This window comes from Drosophila tropicalis, unplaced genomic scaffold (genome assembly GCF_018151085.1).
Source record: "Drosophila tropicalis isolate 14030-0801.00 unplaced genomic scaffold, ASM1815108v1 contig_593, whole genome shotgun sequence".
Classification (NCBI taxonomy): Eukaryota; Metazoa; Arthropoda; class Insecta; order Diptera; family Drosophilidae; genus Drosophila; species Drosophila tropicalis.
The window spans coordinates 7207894-7226365 of NW_027173070.1; the positions used below are offsets into that span (position 1 = coordinate 7207894).

Sequence of the window (18472 nt, forward strand, 5' to 3'; positions counted from 1 at the left end):
TAGCGCATAAATACAAACAAACAAATTGATGGAAAATCAGAAAATAAATATATTGAAGATTTAAAGAAAGAAACAAAAGCAAAAGAAATACAGAAATCTGATAAAGGAAAAAACATTTTGTCAAATATTTATTGCGAATTACCGCAACCAAGCAATTTGAATCTCGATAACTTTGGGTGAGCAGTGGTGAATTATCGATAAGCGATCGACAACGATCTTCTGATGAGTGGCAACGCTACATGCATTTCAGTGCTGCCAGACGTATCTGAATCAACAGATGATAATTTTTGTAGTTTTTACTTTTTGTTTAAATAAATTAATTCCCAATTAAAAATTAAATGGCCACAAAATGAGCCGCGATGATCACATGAAATGGTTTCACGGCAATTTATCCCGTGAAGCAGCTGATGATTTGCTAAAACAAGGCAAGTACAAGTGCACTTCAACAAGTGGGCGTGGGCGTGGCTAATGAATTTAAATTGGAATTCCGTGTTTTTCATCCTCCAGGTTACCAAGATGGTACGTTTTTGGTGCGGGAGAGCAGCACGGCAGCTGGTGACTTTGTATTGAGTCTACTTCACCAGGACGAAGTGTGCCATTATCAAATTCGACGGCATGGAGAAGATGCCTTTTTCTCTATTGATGACAAGGTGCAAACTAAGATTCTCCATGGCTTGGATACATTGGTAGAGTACTATCAGCAGGAATCAAATGGCCTGGTTACGGCCTTAACCAATCCACTTATACGTGATCCACCGCCCCACAATACCAGGAGTCATGGAGTGACCAATTTACTCCATCGTGCAACGTCTAAGAATGAGAGTAAAGTGGTTTTTGAATTACTCAAATGTGGCTATCGTAATTTTGATGCCAAAAATCAGGATGGACAGACGGCGTTGCATTTGGCAGCTCTATATAGTGATGAGGATATATTAAAACTTTTGCTTGATGCCAAAGTCCAAGTCAATAGCTCGGATTCCTTTGGTTGTCAGCCACTGCATGTGAGTATAGGGACAGACAGAGTTCATTAGGACAGAAAACTAATATGCTTCATTTAGTATGCTTCACGAACAAAGCCAGCTTCATTTATACGCACCCTAATAAATGCCCAGGCGAATGTTCAGGGCCGAAACATAGAGAATGGTTATGTGCCACTTCACGATGCTGCCAAGTACGGCAACTTGGAAGCTGTTCAAGAACTTTTATCAGCGCAGGCTCCACTTTTGCCACGTACCAGCTCTGGTGAATTTCCCTTTGATTTGGCCAAAGAGGCGGGACAGACTGCTGTAGAGGATTATCTACTCAAGTATAAGATGCCTTCTGCAACTACCAGCAAAGAGCAGTGGTATCATGGTACTCTAAAGCGTGAGGAGGCAGTGGATATACTTAAACAGTATGCCAAGGAACTAACCGATAAAGATGCACAAGTGGACACATCCGGATGCTTCCTGGTCCGCTATTCCGAATCGGCAGCCGCCATTGGTTATGTATTAACATTACTCTGTGATCAGACAGTGAAAAATTTTCGCATCTCTCAGGCGGATCTCTATCAAAACGGCAATAAATTGCAAACGGGGGCAGTAAGTGACCACCAAAATCATGTCTTTTAAGGATTGCTAATTTACTTTTCCTTTGCAGTCAAAATTCTTGTATATAGACGATGGTCCTTATTGGCCAAGTCTGGAACATTTGATTGCCCATTTTATGGTATTTTCCTATGGTCTACCAGTGAGTCTTAAGTATCCAGTGCCTCCAAAGCCCAAGCCAGAGGTTCCTTCCTTTGCCACAATACCACGTTCCCTTGCTAGACGCGACAATCATCAACCAATGACACCGCCCACACCCCCGACACCAACAACTACCCATTCCCATGTGCCAGTTCCAACCAGTACAAAGAAAAAGGAGAAAAAAAGATAGCAGCAGTTCCGTATTTAATTCATTGCGTTTGACCAGTCCCAAGAAGGGGCTCTTTGATATGAATAGCTTAAGAAAAAGCAAGTCCAAAAACAAACGCAGCGAATCTGAGAGCAGTGCCAGCGGCATGTCCCTGGCACAAACTGTTGAGGAATTACAAGCTGCTGCTCCCATGATCAAAAGTCTATCATTCTCCACAGATTTTGCCAAGCTCAATGTGGATGCTGCAGTTGGAGCTGGAGCTGGCGGAGAGTTATATAATGTGCCTCGGAATAACACGCCCATTGACATTGAGCTGCCGCCCATTGCCCAGAAGACTGAAGCAGAAGTTGAGTATTTCACCCAGAGCGATGTGATCATTGAAAAGCAGCGACTTAATGCCACCTTCAATGGCTATGTACCGACTGTGGATGTGCATATGCTAATGGATCATCCATTAAAACCACCAGCAGCAGCTCGACTTGATTCTCTTATCTCCACGGGATCCACAGAAAGTGAAATGGCTGGTTATTTGCAGCGTAAATGCAGTGGCTCTGCCACAACGCCCACATCAGCTGCCTTGGAGTCGGCCAAGTTGAGATTCTTCATAAAGCGTGAGCAACTCGAACTGGAAGAGGAGATTGGAGCTGGCGAATTTGGTTCTGTGTACAAGGGTCGGTTAAACAAGTCGCCAGCTGGCCGGCAAGAGGTGGCCATAAAAACCTTGCGAGATGAGCATAGCAATAAGGACGAATTCTTGCGCGAAGCATCGGTTATGATGCGGCTCGAACACAAGTGTATAGTACGTCTTATAGGCATATCTAAGGGCGAAATGCTTATGATGGTGCAAGAGCTGGCTCCTTTGGGCTCCATGTTGCAGTATATACTCGATCATAGTGCCGATATAAAGGTCAATCAGGAGCTAAAGTTGTGGGCATCGCAAATCGCTTGTGGTGAGTCCATTGAAAATGAGATTTGTGAGAAAAGTTTACTTATTTCCTTTCACATTTTTCCCTAGGCATGCACTATTTGGAAACTCAGCACTTTGTCCATCGTGATTTGGCCTGCAGGAATATATTGTTAACGTCTCGACATCAGGCCAAGATCAGTGATTTTGGCATGTCGCGTTCCTTGAGTGCTGGCAGCGATGAGTATCAGTTCACCCAAGGCGGACGATGGCCCATACGCTGGTATGCACCGGAGAGCTTCAATAATGGTATATTTTCACATGCCAGCGATGTTTGGTCATTCGGTGTGACACTCTGGGAAATGTTCTCGTTGGGTGCTCCACCCTATGGGGATATACGTAATGTGGATGCCATAAAATTGGTCGATAGTGGACAACGTTTGCCCCAACCCGATCTCTGTCCTGCCTATATTTATGCTGTTATGCAAAGCTGCTGGCTGGAACGACCAAAAGAGCGTCCTAATTTCGCTTATCTCATGGAATTCTTCACACGCGATCCTGAATATCAGAATCTACTCGAATTGGTGCCCACAATTCATGTCTAATCTAAACAGAAATTCAAAATTTTACCCTAAATTGACTTCATTTTGGTTAAATAATTTATAAGCTCATGTCTAATACAATGATTTGTCTCTTTGTTGATTTTAATTCCATCCGTTTTGTGTCATGTTTATTTGAACTCGTCAAATGTTGCACATCACGAGTATTATTGCATATATAATAATAATAATAATTAATTATTTTTTTGTAATATATAACCTACAATTATATATATATAATATATATATTTTATACAACTCTTTAGTGTCAAAGCAGCAAAGCAAGTGCCTTACTACAAATATATGAAATAAAATTAAAATTGATTCGTAATAAGCTGCTTAGAGCCAAAGTCTACCCTCGCTTATCTCGAGGGCCATTTTGACGCGCAAATATGGAATATTCCTTTGGGTAAACGTCAGCGGTTGATCTCTTGTGATATACTCGGCCACCATGCAACTAAAGACACCGCAATCATTCGAATTTCTCTGTTTCGGTGCATCTGAAGCATTATTAATTGATAATGTATTCGTATCGAATAGCTTTTTATGTTTATCCAATGACTCTTGTTTCAAATATAACTTTAAAGCATCAAGGACTTGTGTTCGAAGTTGGCCCAACGAGTCATAGCAGCGTAGGGTCTGCTGTCGCATATGTATTATAGCCGCACACCAATGAGACGTGTCCGTATAAACAGGCACAACAATAATATCCTTGGTAAATATATCAATTTTAGATGTCCATCGTTTGACTGCTGCATAACCATTCGTTATGAATATGGGTAAAAAGAATGTATTCATACAATAGACACTCGGTAACTGGTTTTTCATTTCAGATCGTTGGGTAATAAGATTCATATAAAAATTAACCACCTCATCGTCCAACCAATTTGAACCACTCAGTGTCCGTATGGATTCACGTTTTATATGCAACCTAAATTTTGATATTATCTCTTCGTCTGGACGACCTATCATTAAATCATTATACCGATGCATCATTTCCTTTGTCAGAGGTGGATATTCATTTTTACTTTTAATACTCATATTTAGCCACTTTAAGTGGCTTTCTGTGAGTGTAAGCCGTTCATTTCTATTGCCAAATCTATCTTTTAATGGGGTGGCTGCTTCTTTGATTAAATATTTCTTTCTTTTTCTACGTGGCTCATCTTTTTCTTTGTTTTTAACCACTTCTTTTACACATTCTCTACTGTTGGCGTTATTCGGACTTTTAATTGTTGAAAAATCTATATTTTTCATTACATTCTTAATAATATCGCTAATGGATTCGTCGGATGTGGAATCTATTTTCGAGTTGGTTGGATGCTGTTGATCTTTGTTTTCCTCCTCGTTCGATACCGATTGCCATAACATAATCGTTTCTTTATCATTTTTCTCGTTCTCAATATCATGAACTACAGATTGTATGGAGTTTCTTGCATTCTCGATTTCATTTCTTAACCAATCTGATGAAAAGTGCCCGCTGTTCTTTTTCTCTTTTAGATTTTCATTACTTGTAGCCTGATCAATCTTATGTACACTATTGACTAACTCTTTATCAGATGACTGATATTGTTCCTTGGATGAATTAGTTTGCCTAATATTCTCCATCTCCATCTGATCATTATTACTAACAAAAACCAATTCTTGTGGTGATTCGTTTACTAGAAACTGCAGATCTTTGGTCTGTTCCATTTGGATATAGCCACTCAGAGGCTTGACTAATTCATCCTCTTGGGGTTCGTTCAGATCTTGAGTTGCCTCCTCCATCTGGATAACATTAGATGCGCTTTCACATGCCACGTTATCTTGGTGCTGCTCATCTATTATCAACTCAGGAATGGATCTAATCTCTTGATCTGCATTCTCCTCCATTGGTTTGTCATTCATAGTCGGTTCAGAGATACGTCGATCTAGACCTAGATTTTCGTTTTCCAGTTTTAAAGCCATTTGCTTTTCCATTGCCAGACGTTCTTCTTTAATGGCTTCAAGCTCGAATTCCGTAATCTTAAGTAAAAGTTCCCTTTCTTGTCTAGATCGTAAGATCTTTTGATTATAATTATCGGTGAAACTGTCTGCCAGGTAAATGTTATTCTTGAATCTGCTTATTAAAGCCTTTGTGCGTTGTAAATTCCGACGATTTGAGGAAGGAGACACATGTACAAGGTTGGATAAGCAATCTTGCAAATTGTTGCATTTTATGTGTTGGGGCTTAAAGAAGCATAGCTCAATGTGAAATAAATCATTTGTTAGAGCCGTTTCCTGTGAGCTGTGCAAGTTGATTTCTGCTCCTGTGCCCGGTACAGGTCTTTGAAACTCAAGCGTTGATCGGGTCAGATATCCGTCTGAGGAATTCATGGACAAGGAATCATTAGTCGAAATTATTCGATATTTGTTAACATGGAAGCTGGCCTCCTGGGTGCTAAAAAAATATGATATGCATATTTATATAGTTTTGTATTCCACACGCTAAATAAAGCTTGCTCTTCTTACCACTTACGCTTACGGGAAATTTGGTTTGGGTTCATAGTTTGCCAATTTTCAGGATTTTTATCAGTTTTGTCTATCATCTTAAAAGTTTATTACTAAATGTTTTGTGTCTACAAATACCTACATATATGCTCGGGAAAAAATTTGTATTAAAAATCAAAGGCTAATTTGTTCGATAAGTAAAATAATTTACGATAGGGAATTTTAGAATTCAAAAGGTTTGTATCTCCTTTTCCTTGTCGTATCAAAAATTGGTATGTGGAGAATATTGTATCTACTTGGCTGAGTTTCTGCTAGTTTAGAAGAAAAACTTTTCGTTGCATACTTCTGTGATGAAATCAAAATATGAATACATTTCCTTCCTTTTTGTTAAAAAAAGTCATTCTCACCTCGCACGACTAAAATATGTTTGAAACGAAATATAATTAAGTTAATTAATTGCCATTTGTCAATATATCCTGATCCCTTTAAAGGTTTGAACAGGTCAAAATATCATAAAAACAAATAAAAGTCCTTGTTGATTGGAATACATTGAGATAACTTGATCCTTTGAAGGCTTAAAGAGGTAATACTTAACTTGAATTCTAAAAGGTCTTGGATGACCACATATCTAGATATACATGTCTATGTTTCAACATAATTTTATTGCATATAAAACATTGGAAAAATATATATACATATCAAAAGTGTATATAGATTTTGTATTTAAAAACTAGATTAGTAAAATTATTTTTTATATAGGTTATGGCGGAACATAATAATTGATAACCTATAGTGTTAGACAGATTAATGAAACGAATTTCGCAAAGATTTTATTTTTTGATTTTAGATGTACAGCTGTCAGACAGAGCCATTCATTGCCTGTTTCACATTCGAGGTGGAAACAAGCTTCAGAGCGGCAACAATGCCATTCAAATTCTGTTCATTGTAGGCCTTGCCTTGAAGTGGTGTAACCACTGGCACACGCTGCTCGCTCTGCGGCAATTGTATGCAAATGTCCTTCATCAAGCCCTACAGTGGAGAGAAAAATTTATTAATTTACAAATAAATGATATGTACGCCGGGAACTTACCGCCTCCACATCAACGCTTAGCTTGAGCTTCATGCCATGTTGATCTTCTTTTAGTTCAAGATCCTTTTCGACGGTGAATTTGGGCGTTTTACCAATAACCCAATCCCAGGAACTATAGTTGGCACGCAACTCTTCAATGCCAGGGAACCATTTCTCAGTGGGATTGATTAGTTGAAAACCACGCTGTTGCATGGTCTGAACACTGCCGCCATCCTCTAGAGATGTGGCCGTGGTTCTCAAGTATTCATAACCCACAGCGGAGAGCAATTGAGCGACGGTGACATTGCGATTCACATCCACAAGATTACGTATGGATGAGGGTACCGATGCAGTGGCGCGACTTATATAATTGGCTGGCTCCTTAGTCAAAGATTCACCCAAATGCAATTTATTTGCGGTGGCCAACAAAGTGCAATGATGATAGGAGTTCGGATGCCCCAGTTTGGCAGCTGTTCCAGAAATCTAAAGCAGAATGGATTACTTTAAGGCCATCGTAAAAGACTACAGCTATCTACTCACCTTCTTGTTCAATATAACAATATCATCCCGCTCATTGATCTCCGCCTTGATCGCCCACTCCCGAAACAGGGCACGTGTAACGATATTCAAATTGTATTTCCGATCGTAACGCTCACGGGGCGTAAAGAAGGTACAATTCAGATTGCCACGATCATGATATACAGCGCCTCCACCGCTATTCCGGCGTGCCAGGGTAATACCCCGCTCCATTAACTTGGATACATTCGCCTCGGTGAACGGATTCTGATGTCTACCAATTACCACACACGGATCATTGGCCCAGAGCAGCAATACATGGTGATGGCCAAAATCAAAGTTTTTATATAGCCAATCCTCTAGAGCCAAGTTGGTGAATATGTCATGCGACTGCGAGATAAAGACAGATTTCTTGATGTCAGCATCTGGGACAGATGGCGTTGATTTGCGTTGACGTGATGCGCCAGGTGATACGGCATTTACATTGTTGTTATCACTTGACGGCGACGACGACGAAGACGACGATGAGGAGGAGTAGCAGGAGGAGGCTGTGGTGGAGAGGGCGGGGCGCGTGATTTTATTGCCAGCTGCCATCAGCAGACGCAGCTGACTGGAATTGCGACGCAACAAAAAGCTCATAGTGATCGTTGTTGTTGTTGTTTTTGAATGGGCTAAAATCGTTTAACGGTGTTGTCAAGTGCACTTTCTCGTTCTGTCTCTCTCTTTCTTTGTCTGTCTGTTTGTTTAAGGTCACTTAAATGTTCTTTAACAGTTCCTTTTTTCTTTTCTCTCTCTTTTTGTGTAATTTGTTGGGTTAGGTTGAATTTTTTTTTTCGATTATATTCTTATAAATTGTCTGTGTTTTTTTGTTTTTCTTTGTGCTTATTATCTATTTTAGCTTAATGGCGATTTTGTTTTTCTTTTTTATATTGTTTTTCGTATTCGTTTTGGTGCGATTGCTTTGGGGTGTCTTTACTTCGTTTGGACTTTAGACCGTTGCAGTCTTGGGGGGCACGGCGCTCTGGGTATTCCTGTTCGCAGCCACTGAGCTAGCAGAGATTAGGTATTCGTGCAGGGCAGGTGTCTGATGGAGCCACTTGAAGGTTTGATGGAGGCCGCAAACTCGCTTACGTAGACCCAGGCAGTCCTTGTTGCAATAGTTCACTTGCATACTAGGCTTAACACCCATCCAAATGGGTTAAATAAAAACTTTGCACAATACGAATTTCCGTCTGTGGCGAGCAGGAATCTTCACCAGCAATCAAGGGTTTTTTCTCTCTCTTTCTTTCACTTTAATGTTTTGGAAAATTTCCACTCTTTGTTCAGCGTGAACGATAGAGTGGTTAGCGGGCGCAAGATTGTCAAGGGTGTGGAGAGGGGGGCGGGCCTTTACCACAAACAAATCGTACACCGTTTATATATATACACAGAAACAGATGGACGGCAGAGCCACAATTGGAAAACACGTCTGAATGGATTGCTTGATAAAACACAAACTACCGTATTTTATACAACACTACACTGAGCAAAAGCAAATGGAAAAAAAAACATCACATCCCAACAGACATTTTTAACAGTTCTTTTTTTGTGAAAAATCAGCAGCTAAAAAATGTAGAACGTTTTTTATTTCTTCTTTCATTTGCGTTAGTTAGAATAACTTTTACAATATGCAGAATAAAACCTTTTATTGCAAATTTGCTTTTCAAATCTATACCAAGGGGAGACGATATATATCTTCATATTCATTGCTGTGTCTTGAAATTGTTAATAAATAATCAAGGATTCGTAGGGCAAGCAGGACGTCCGGCATTTGTATTATTGAGAGAGGGGGGCACACAATGATCATAGAAATCAAATTAGAGTAAATCTTAAATTTTGTTTGAACATTTCAAGCATCTGATTGGCAAGGACGTCTGCGTTTGTGTGAGTAATTGCCAAATCAGCTGTTTCGAGGATCAATACAAAATTTTATTTTTATAAATTAGACATTTCGTAAGATAAACAAATTTTGATCACATCAGTAGTTGGGTGGTCCACCATTATTAATGTAAGCCGCTTCAACAGGATCTATGGGTTTACGGGCAAAACGTGCTGGGAGTTCCCAGTCCTCGATGGCAGCTCCTCCGCCCAGCTAAGGATATAAAGCAAACAATTTAATAGTGTGCCATGATATTGCATTTCAAATCTACGACTATTGTGAATAGGCTGAAAAAGTTAACCTTTTTCCCTCCGGCTGGCTGTGAACTTGCCTTCTCTGCTGACTTTGCTGCTCCGGCACCTGCGCCACCTTTGCGAAACTGTATCAGCGGCACACGCTTGGCTAGCGATATAAGGGTGGGGCGCACCATTTTTTGACTCTAATAGTTATTTCAGCGTCCTTTGCTTTTTAAATTTAAAGCCAAACAATCTTTTAAAAAAGAGTAAAAGTTACGTGAACGTCAATAACAGCTGACAGTAGCGATGCACAGTTTCTACAGTCAGCTGATATTCTGAAAAATTATCGACCCTTACACTACAAAAACGATAAGTATCGATAGGGTAGATATTTATCTCCATGATACATTTCTCGTTTGACAGTTTGAAAATTTGGTCACACTAGCTGTCAAACGGCCAACTTCCGCTCTTTTTCTACCCAACTCGCGGAGCAAAATGCAGCAAAAGGTATTAGTGCTAAAGAAAAAACCGAAAAAAAGATTGAGAATTAATGAAAATGTGAATGTTTTGTATTATTTATAGCGCAGAGAACCCGTGCAGGCTGTCCAAGTCTTTGGCCGTAAGGTGTGTAAAGTTAAATGCAATAAAAATATGAAATTTTCGCACGTGCATGTGTCAAGCAGTTTGATTGTTCGTCGCCGACGTTGGGACGCTGACCGCGCATACGCACATACTGAGGTTATGTTTATGAAAAATTTCAAATTTTTGTATTGTTTTGGATTTTTATAGAAAACCGCCACTGCAGTTGCTTACTGCAAGCGTGGCAGCGGTCTACTGAAGGTCAATGGACGTCCCTTGGAACAAATTGAACCCAAAGTTTTGCAATACAAATTGCAGGAACCACTTTTGTTGCTCGGCAAGGTGAGTGAAAAGAAGTGAAATTTGAGGAGCCTCTAGATTCTAAATGATGATATCAATTATCCCGAATATGAAGCCATATGATAACATAAATTGCTACTGATATATTAAGTCGACCATTTGGATAGTTATTATTAATTTGGATATTAACTAATGATCTCTCTTATTGCAGGAGAAATTCGCCGGTGTGGACATTCGTGTGCGCGTCAATGGTGGTGGTCATGTAGCCCAGATCTATGCCATCCGTCAGGCTATTTCCAAGGCCCTTGTAGCCTTCTACCAGAAGTGTAAGTATCCAACAAAATGGTTAGGCTAACATGCCTTAATAAATTATTGCTTGAGTGATTTTTCATCTAGCAAAGATTCAATATGGGCAAGAGAAAATGTTTAAATTATGAGCATATACCAACCAAACTATAAAGTGAATTCAGCTCAGTTTGGGTGATGCTTCAGAAACATTATCTCAAATAGGATAAGAGTGATTTGCCTTAAATAGGTTTTTGCTTGAGAGACAAAAGTTATTCTCTTGCAAATGATTATAGGCTAGAGAAATTTTTTAATTATGAGCATATACCAACCAAACTGTAATGCGATATCAGCTCAGATTGGGTGATGCTTCAAAAACATTAGCAGCATTCATGTATCAGTTCACCTTCTACCAGATTTTCGTTGGAGCTGAAAATAATTCATTATTCAATGAAAGACTTAAGCAAGGAAGATTAAATGCCTGAGGCAATCAAAGAGAGTTTTGGATTACAAATTTCCATAACTAATTGAGGCTTTAACGACACCAATATAGCACTAATTGATAACAGTTTACCATTTCACATTCCACTTTAATGATAATGATTTTGGAACATTCCTTTTTTCTTACAGATGTCGATGAGGCCTCCAAGAAGGAAATCAAAGACATCTTGGTCCAATACGACAGAACTCTGCTGGTTGGTGATCCACGTCGCTGCGAACCCAAGAAGTTTGGCGGTCCAGGTGCCCGTGCCCGTTACCAGAAGTCGTACCGTTAAACTGTTCGATCTGTTTTCAAATCTGGATTTAAGAGATATTTTATACAATTTGAAAATGATTTTTTTACGCTTACCCAGCAATTGTCTGGGATGTGCGTGAATAAAACGGAATAATTAACTGTAGAATTATATATATTTCTTATCATTGGCGGTTGAAGTTTGCATTTAGTAAATGTTAAATAATGTGGAATAATGCTTAGTTTAGTTAAAGCAATTTTTGTACAGGGAATGAATTTAAAACATTTAATTAGATCGTGTTCTAATGCAATTTAAGTTTTTTTTCAGTTTCGTTTTTCATTGTGGGTTTAATTTGTTATTATTATTTATCATTTAGTTTATTTACTGACAAAAATTTTGAAAGATTTATTTGGTCAATCTTGAATTTGCACCGAAATGCAGTAGTTATACTTAACTATTTACCTATAGTTGTTTTGCAATTCCATTAATTCAATTTCAACAAAAAATTATTACCATTTGGTTAATATAGGGGATATGGAAGTTCTAATTTTATAATAATTTGTGTTTATAGAGTCATAAAAATTGTGTTTATTTTTATTTATAACTGCTCAGATTTTTGCAAATGATTTGACCCACTGTGAACAGTAAATTTGGTATCGATATTTATTTGCTCCTTTGGTGTTATCGAGTTATCGGCAGTTTGTTTTCCCAGGGATGCAAATATCACTTGGGCTTAGTCATGGGCGCTTTGTTTGGGAAAAGTAGTAAAAAGGCTCCAAGCCGAATAACAGAACAGGACAAGGCTGTTTTGGTAAGAACATTATAATAATAACGCCGTCATCTAACCAACTAACAAATTCCTATAGCAATTGAAACAGCAGCGGGATCGCCTTAAGCAATACCAAAAACGTATAGAACTCCAACTGGAGAATGACAGACTTCTGGCCAAGAAGTGCCTACAGCAGGGCAGGAAGGAGTAAGATACTTATAGTTTTAGCCATATCCAAACAAGCTAATTGTAACCCCGAATCTATTTCAGTCGGGCTAAGCTGCTGTTGCGCAAGAAGAAATATCAAGAAACTCTTTTGACCAATGCTGACAGGCAACTTGAGAATCTGGAGAAACTATCAGCTGACTTGGAGTTTGCACAAGTGGAAATGAAAGTGCTGGATGGCCTTAAACAGGGTAATGCGGCTCTAAAGAAAGTACACGATATGCTGGACATCAACGAGGTGGAAAAGATTATGGATGAGACCAGAGAGGGCATTGAGAAGCAGCAGGAAATAGATGCAATATTGACAGATGTCTTGACCACACAAGATGAGGAAGATGTGCTGGCCGAACTAGAAGCCCTGGAGGCGGAAGATGACCGCACAGTTGAATTGCCAGAAGTGCCTACGGAGGATATCGAAGTCGGCGTTGAGGAGGAAGAGAAAGCAAAAACCAAAGCTAGCAAAGAGAAAGAGAAGCGTATCCTAGTTGAAGCATGAAGAGTATACAGAAGCTAGGTAAACTAATGCCATTTTTATCTTTGTATCTACTATAAATACATATATCTATCTTAAGTCGCAATTGTGAAATATATAAGGTGTTTGTACACACAAAATTTCACACCGCCTTGGTTAAGATTAGCAACAAATGATAAGGTATACTTAAATGTTTAAATATTCAATTATCTTTACTAATTTAGTAGATCTAAGACTATGTTTTTTTTCTCTTTTCTCAAATCATCCTTGACGCGCGAACGCAGTAATTGATTTGCCTCGCGAAGCTTCTCAATCTCATCAATGAGGATGACATTCTCCTGGAATAGCTTGTCATATTTCTTTTGGACAGTCTTATCCTCAGCGACGCTTTTATAGCGGGCCAAGACATTCTCGATTTGTTTACGCTGACGCATGAATTCATCACGGACCTCAGCATCCAGGCTAACGAAACGTTTCAATTCATCATCGCTGGCATGCTTCTGGAACAGAGCCTTGACGGCCTTCTTAAGGCCCTCCGAATTGTTAACTTCACCGGCCACATAGTAAATGTCCGTACAAATTGAAGTCAGGCATTCACGAGCTGCCTTGGCCCGATTTCTCTCGGTGCGTAACTCGGTTACATTGCTTAGATACTTGTCACGCATCTCCTTAAGCTGCAGCTCCAATTGTATATTATTTTGATTAAGTCCTTCCAGTTCATTCTCCATTTCAATTATGTGTTTGCGTTTGTCATTGATTTGGAATTCTCTGGGCTCAATTTGGGCTTTTAGTTCGGCTATTTTGTGACCCAAAACCTGTTTATATTTATCCAATTCTTGATTCTTATGCAACAAATCTTGTATACGCTTCTCCTTGGCATTGATGGCATAATCACGATCCGAAATATCTTTTTGCAGATCTTCAACATTACGCATTTGCTTTTGGATATTTTTCTGGGACTTGAGATGCTCCTCCTTAAGGGTTTCAACCTCATCCACCAATTCATCGATCTCTTTACTCTGAGCTTCGAATTTCTTTTGCAAAACTCCAGCCTTGCCGCGCCACATTTGGGTCTCATTGCGTTCGGTGGTCAGTTTATTTTCATAATCAGTTTGTGTGGAGACCATATTCCGATCATTTTCCAATTCCACTTCGCGACAATATTCAATGAATTCGGCCTTTCTGTCCTGCATTTCCTTCATGAGCTCGCGTATTAGATCCTTGCGTTCATCCAATTGCTGTTTATAGTTATTCTCCAAGGCCTCGACAGTATCCTGCAAAGTTCCCGTAGAGTTCTTTAGCTTCTGTTCATAGTTTTCACGTAACTCCAACATATTTTCACGTAAATTGGTGAATTTCTGATACTCAATCAACATACGCTCCGAATATTGTGTGGCTAGTGTATCCAATTGAAGGCGATGCTCCTCTTTGATATTGTTAATCTGGAAAGTAATCGAGTTCATCTCTTCTGTATGCCTAGCCTCTATTTCGTTGTTTAGCTCCTTCAGCTCCTCGAGGGCAGCACAATAGCTGCGATGCACTTCCTTGAGCTGTTGGCCATCGAAAATTTCATTTTGACTTAATTGATATTGGAACTCCTCCGCCTGCTGCTTGAGGCGTAATTCCAAATTGGTTATTTGATCGTTCTTATCATTCAATTGACTGCGCGGTATTAGAACCTCTTGACTTTTCATTAAATCCTGATCCATTGGGGCCACTTTACCCTCAATGTTATCCATGGCCCAAATGGCTACGGTGCCACTTCTTGAAATGGCCAAGAGTAAAGTTCCATCATAAGAGAATCTCAACTTATTTACAGGTCCATCAAAGAAACGGAAATTTGTAAATGTTCCTCCGCCTGCCTCAAGGAATGGTAATTGCATATTGAACAGATTACCCTCATGATCGGCCACAAACATTATGAGATCGGAACGTGCCAAACATATGTCCGAGACCAAGCCTTTGGTACGCGACGGTATGGCTATCTCACGCACCAATTCCGACTCTTGAAATTCCCTCACTGTTCCGAAATTTGTGCCCGCATAGATGGTCAAGGGTTCATTATAGCTACAACAGACTGTGATATATTCGGTACCCTTTTGCACGATTTCCTGCAGACGAGAACCTGTCTCTATATCCCATTGATAGATGGCTCCCTCGGCGCCACCTGATATCAAGTATTTGTCGGTTTTTGTCCAAGCCACCGATAGAACTGTTCCATTATGTCCCTTCAAATTGATGACCACTTCCAAATTATAAACCGAAGTGATGGTTATATTATTATCATAGGCAGCAGCCATCAGATGACCCATATTCGAGTATCGCACATCGTTGCAATGTGGAAAATTGTATGTCTTGACAATCTGTGGAAAGAATAGTGAACTCAGAAAGCTAGAGAATAGTTTTTAGTTTCAAAATACTTGCATTCAAATCATCCATGAATATTTGTGTGATGCGCAACTGATCGGAGAAGCCAATGGCTGCCATTAGACCCGTCGAATTGAGCTCCACAATATTGACATCAACTTGAAATTTGCGTACCAATTCCACTTTGGCTGTCTCATAGTTCCATATGCGTATAGTCTGATCCCTTGCTAAGTGACAGGAGAGAGAGAGAGATTCATAGGAAACCACGAGTTAGAGAACGCTGATCTTCACACTCACAAGCCGTCATTATGATGGGTTTCCAGGCACAAACCGATATATCAATAACCTCGCCCGTATGTATCAATACGCCAAGTGGTTCGAATTTTAATTGCTTGGTTTTTAGGGTCTCGGGAACAATGAGAATGCCCACATAGATTTGGGCATGAGCTGTGGTCACAATCACCGTCTCCTGTTTATGATCAATGGCCAGATTACGTATTTGATACATGGGCTCCGCATAGAGATTGATGGGCACAGTCAAAACGGTTTTCCTTTCGAATTTGAATTTCGAGACACGCTCAAAAACAAATGCCCGATTAAAGATGATGTAAGCGAAACCCTTGGGAAAGGCGGTCATACAGAGCACTTGCTGATTGGGCAGAACTACAGCCTGAGCGGCGAATAATAAACGATGATCCTGGGCCTCACGATCACGATCGAAAACCTCTTGATCGATAAGTAAGTCCACAGTTTCCGCCTCGCTGGCCTTTTGTGCCAATTTCTGTTCACCGTTTTCCACCAAAATCAATTGATCCTTATCGGTGCCAACCATTAGCAAATCCATTGATAGAAATGCCATTGAAGTGACCCTATAAGTGACCTTTAGATTGTTGCTTATAGAGAAACCACGTTCGGATTTGCTCATCAATAGCAAAGTACGATCTCCACCGACGGCCACAAAACTGCAATCACTTGGATTTCCAGCTATACACTGGGCACCACCATGGGAACCCAGCACAGTGGCACGTCCCTCAATTATCGTTGAGGTTTTGTCCAATATCAGCATAATCAGATGCTCCTCTGGTGGTCGTGTTATCAAAACAATCGATCTTGAATCGTTGGTGAAAATCATTTGCTGTACCTCAGTATTGCGATAATTTTCCGGCAAATCCAAATGACGGCGCTTCTTCAGGGTGGACAACTCATAGACAGAAATATAACGACCACTGGACAAGCGAAAGATTTAGTTTGCACAATTTCAAAGAAAATCCAGACTTACTTTTTGTTATGTCTTTCCAAAACGGCCAGCAACTTGCGATGAGAACTTATGGCTATTATCTCTGGTCGTGTGTCCTCGGGAAACCTACAAAAAGAGGACTTTAGTAAAGGAAACTCTCGCATGGTCCTGGAACTTGCCTCAGAAATCTTTGCTTATTTGCCACATAATCATGAAATGCCAAGACACCTTCCACTGGATAAATGACTTCTTTGCTCAAATTGAAATGTATATTGCCTATAACATCTGTACGAATGCCATAAATAAGTCTTGGTCGTATTATCACCGAGCTATTGTTCATAGAGGAACGTTTTGTTTCCTCCATTTTTGGTATATATTTAAAAAAAAAACCACAAAAAATATATCTATGTATTTATTTTAGTTTTTTTCTCGTAATGTAATTTGTGATAGAAAAGTTTTGTTTGAGTTCGAAATTTCAACTGAAATTCAAATTCGATCAAACAACAAAATAAAACTTGGCCATAACCATGACCTCCCCTCCTCCTCCTCCTCTTCCTTCATTGCATGTTTGTAGGTTCCCTTGACAGTAAATTCCTTAGCATCCAGTGGCTGAATAACAACAAGTGGAAATGCTAGGAAACGAAAGCTAACCCCCAACTCTTGTCAGTTATTGCCATCTCTTGGCCTGCTCTTTGCATTCATGAATAAATAATTAAATGCCGCTAAGTAGGCTTTTAATTTCTTAGCCCACGCCCCACTTTTGGTTGACATTAAGCATTAGTAGTTAGTGCAAAGCCAACAGAATTGCAATTTCCGTTCCGGTTCTCCCCCTAACCCTTCCCCACTCTCTGTCTCTCACAATGTGCACTTGAACTCAAAGAATGCGTCTTTTTTTTTTTTTGTATTTAAGAGTCCCCCTTTCTTAGTCAGTCAGTCAGTCAGTCAGTCAGTTAGTCATCTCTGTGGCCCCCCAGCTGTCAGCTCGGCAACCCCAATAAACACGACCTAACCTAAGGAATTGTTAGTTAAAAGAAAAGCTTTCAACATACAGCTGCTGGCTTATTTACTTGCCAACAAGAGGAAGTGAAAGAGCGTGAGACTGTGCGGGTGGGTGAAAGAGAAAGAGAGAAAGCTTCATCAGCTACACTGCAAGAACGAAGATTAATATATCCAACCTAATGGTTGAGAGTATAATTACTCTACTAATTTAAAATATAAACCAATTCCTTTTTTATATGAAATTTATACTATATTTAAAAACTATGGATATGGATTTATATAAACTCTTCTTGTTTAACATTTTGTAAACCTGCCACAAGAAAATTGCAATAAAAACCTCTCATGTAACGGCTCCACAAGAAGATTTCTCGAGGATACCCGGTCCATAGATCCTTTTCGGAATTCAATAGCTGTTCTTCTATAATATAATAATTATGTTTATTTTGCAGCATCTTGCTTAAAAAAATCAACAAAAATTCCTCTTCATTTAGCTTTAACTTTAACGTATTTAAAAGAGGTTCATACATATTGCAAAAGGCAATTAAGAGATGGAGGCAAAGTTATTACTCGAATGCATTTTTAATGAAGAATGTTTGACTCTATTTTGACCTATTTACGTTTAAGAGGTATCCCAATATTAAAAACTTAATTCTTAATGTCTCTATTGAGTCTTCTCAATATCCTCAAAATGCCAATATACATCCTAGAGATATATTTAGCTATAAATTGGCTAACTGCTCATATGCATTTGCATTTCCGCTCACACTCCATAAAGCTTTTTGTATTTGCTTCTCGCTCTCGCTCGTTGATTCGGTACGGTCTCTCAACAAGTTTGTTGCCGCTGTTGGTTCTGGCTACCGTTAGACGGCAGAGAGTTTTCAGTAGTAGTTTTCACATCGGC

General features: G+C 39.5%; 8 protein-coding genes across 10 annotated transcripts; 3 read left to right on the top strand and 5 right to left on the bottom strand.

Annotated features, from left to right (window-relative positions):
• Window positions 1-241: 241 nt before the first annotated feature.
• On the top strand, window positions 242-3733 carry Shark (SH2 ankyrin repeat kinase). The gene is given in 6 exon segments (XM_068288557.1): window positions 242-425; window positions 508-1001; window positions 1059-1580; window positions 1639-1905; window positions 1907-2846; window positions 2912-3733. Coding segments are annotated over 6 exon segments (2793 nt in total). The 5' UTR covers window positions 242-349; the 3' UTR covers window positions 3406-3733.
• On the bottom strand, window positions 3488-6010 carry LOC137575847 (uncharacterized). Of its 2 annotated transcripts, none has more exons than XM_068288559.1 (2): window positions 5894-6010; window positions 3488-5815 (listed from the first exon to the last, which is right to left on the bottom strand). In XM_068288559.1, the coding sequence occupies exon 2, from the start codon at window positions 5749-5751 to the stop codon at window positions 3739-3741; it is 2013 nt and encodes a 670-aa protein (XP_068144660.1). In that variant the 5' UTR covers window positions 5752-5815; window positions 5894-6010; the 3' UTR covers window positions 3488-3738. The 2 variants fall into 2 exon arrangements, with proteins under 2 accessions (XP_068144660.1, XP_068144659.1); XM_068288558.1 differs by having other exon boundaries at window positions 3505-5815; window positions 5887-6010.
• A 498-nt stretch (window positions 6011-6508) lies between these two features.
• Window positions 6509-8099, bottom strand: Lipt1 (Lipoyltransferase 1). The gene is made up of 3 exons (XM_068288648.1): window positions 7475-8099; window positions 6956-7417; window positions 6509-6894 (listed from the first exon to the last, which is right to left on the bottom strand). The coding sequence occupies exons 1-3, from the start codon at window positions 8087-8089 to the stop codon at window positions 6724-6726; spliced, it is 1248 nt and encodes a 415-aa protein (XP_068144749.1). The 5' UTR covers window positions 8090-8099; the 3' UTR covers window positions 6509-6723.
• Window positions 8100-8395: 296 nt separating this feature from the next.
• On the bottom strand, window positions 8396-8951 carry LOC137575886 (uncharacterized). The gene has a single exon (XM_068288652.1). The coding sequence runs from the start codon at window positions 8637-8639 to the stop codon at window positions 8439-8441; it is 201 nt and encodes a 66-aa protein (XP_068144753.1). The 5' UTR covers window positions 8640-8951; the 3' UTR covers window positions 8396-8438.
• A 281-nt stretch (window positions 8952-9232) lies between these two features.
• On the bottom strand, window positions 9233-9940 carry LOC137575884 (uncharacterized). Of its 2 annotated transcripts, none has more exons than XM_068288651.1 (2): window positions 9700-9940; window positions 9233-9581 (listed from the first exon to the last, which is right to left on the bottom strand). In XM_068288651.1, exons 1-2 carry the CDS (start codon window positions 9796-9798, stop codon window positions 9468-9470), a joined length of 213 nt encoding a protein of 70 aa, XP_068144752.1. In that variant the 5' UTR covers window positions 9799-9940; the 3' UTR covers window positions 9233-9467. The 2 variants fall into 2 exon arrangements, with proteins under 2 accessions (XP_068144752.1, XP_068144751.1); XM_068288650.1 differs by having other exon boundaries at window positions 9670-9935.
• Window positions 9941-10001: 61 nt separating this feature from the next.
• Window positions 10002-11670, top strand: RpS16 (ribosomal protein S16). The gene is made up of 5 exons (XM_068288649.1): window positions 10002-10111; window positions 10187-10228; window positions 10394-10525; window positions 10695-10809; window positions 11399-11670. The coding sequence occupies exons 1-5, from the start codon at window positions 10100-10102 to the stop codon at window positions 11542-11544; spliced, it is 447 nt and encodes a 148-aa protein (XP_068144750.1). The 5' UTR covers window positions 10002-10099; the 3' UTR covers window positions 11545-11670.
• Window positions 11671-12207: 537 nt separating this feature from the next.
• On the top strand, window positions 12208-13108 carry Vps20 (vacuolar protein sorting 20). Its single transcript, XM_068291218.1, has 3 exons — window positions 12208-12313; window positions 12369-12478; window positions 12542-13108. Exons 1-3 carry the CDS (start codon window positions 12242-12244, stop codon window positions 12990-12992), a joined length of 633 nt encoding a protein of 210 aa, XP_068147319.1. The 5' UTR covers window positions 12208-12241; the 3' UTR covers window positions 12993-13108.
• A 16-nt stretch (window positions 13109-13124) lies between these two features.
• tous (testes of unusual size) lies at window positions 13125-17004 on the bottom strand. Its single transcript, XM_068291217.1, has 5 exons — window positions 16752-17004; window positions 16615-16698; window positions 15633-16561; window positions 15393-15562; window positions 13125-15331 (listed from the first exon to the last, which is right to left on the bottom strand). Exons 1-5 carry the CDS (start codon window positions 16934-16936, stop codon window positions 13184-13186), a joined length of 3516 nt encoding a protein of 1171 aa, XP_068147318.1. The 5' UTR covers window positions 16937-17004; the 3' UTR covers window positions 13125-13183.
• Between the last annotated feature and the right edge of the window lie 1468 nt (window positions 17005-18472).

What these genes read in the sequence shown, in the direction of transcription:
- RpS16 (XM_068288649.1), top strand. An exon ending in TCCAAGTCTTTGGCCGTAAG is followed by an intron (nt 10,229 to 10,393) that starts GTGTGTAAAGTT and finishes GGATTTTTATAG; the next exon opens with AAAACCGCCACTGCAGTTGC. An exon ending in CACTTTTGTTGCTCGGCAAG is followed by an intron (nt 10,526 to 10,694) that starts GTGAGTGAAAAG and finishes CTCTTATTGCAG; the next exon opens with GAGAAATTCGCCGGTGTGGA.
- LOC137575884 (XM_068288650.1), bottom strand. Translation starts at nt 9,798, where the DNA reads ATGGTGCGCCCCACCCTTATATCGCTAGCCAAGCGTGTGCCGCTGATA. An exon ending in AGCCAGCCGGAGGGAAAAAG is followed by an intron (nt 9,582 to 9,669) that starts GTTAACTTTTTC and finishes TTATATCCTTAG; the next exon opens with CTGGGCGGAGGAGCTGCCAT.
- Vps20 (XM_068291218.1), top strand. Translation starts at nt 12,242, where the DNA reads ATGGGCGCTTTGTTTGGGAAAAGTAGTAAAAAGGCTCCAAGCCGAATA. An exon ending in AACAGGACAAGGCTGTTTTG is followed by an intron (nt 12,314 to 12,368) that starts GTAAGAACATTA and finishes AAATTCCTATAG; the next exon opens with CAATTGAAACAGCAGCGGGA. An exon ending in CTACAGCAGGGCAGGAAGGA is followed by an intron (nt 12,479 to 12,541) that starts GTAAGATACTTA and finishes AATCTATTTCAG; the next exon opens with TCGGGCTAAGCTGCTGTTGC.
- Lipt1 (XM_068288648.1), bottom strand. Translation starts at nt 8,089, where the DNA reads ATGAGCTTTTTGTTGCGTCGCAATTCCAGTCAGCTGCGTCTGCTGATG. An exon ending in TTGTTATATTGAACAAGAAG is followed by an intron (nt 7,418 to 7,474) that starts GTGAGTAGATAG and finishes ATTCTGCTTTAG; the next exon opens with ATTTCTGGAACAGCTGCCAA. An exon ending in TAAGCGTTGATGTGGAGGCG is followed by an intron (nt 6,895 to 6,955) that starts GTAAGTTCCCGG and finishes TCTCCACTGTAG; the next exon opens with GGCTTGATGAAGGACATTTG.
- LOC137575886 (XM_068288652.1), bottom strand. Translation starts at nt 8,639, where the DNA reads ATGGGTGTTAAGCCTAGTATGCAAGTGAACTATTGCAACAAGGACTGC.
- tous (XM_068291217.1), bottom strand. Translation starts at nt 16,936, where the DNA reads ATGGAGGAAACAAAACGTTCCTCTATGAACAATAGCTCGGTGATAATA. An exon ending in TTGGAAAGACATAACAAAAA is followed by an intron (nt 16,562 to 16,614) that starts GTAAGTCTGGAT and finishes TCGCTTGTCCAG; the next exon opens with TGGTCGTTATATTTCTGTCT. An exon ending in ACCCATCATAATGACGGCTT is followed by an intron (nt 15,563 to 15,632) that starts GTGAGTGTGAAG and finishes CCTGTCACTTAG; the next exon opens with CAAGGGATCAGACTATACGC.
- LOC137575847 (XM_068288558.1), bottom strand. Translation starts at nt 5,963, where the DNA reads ATGATAGACAAAACTGATAAAAATCCTGAAAATTGGCAAACTATGAAC. An exon ending in ATTTCCCGTAAGCGTAAGTG is followed by an intron (nt 5,816 to 5,886) that starts GTAAGAAGAGCA and finishes ATATTTTTTTAG; the next exon opens with CACCCAGGAGGCCAGCTTCC.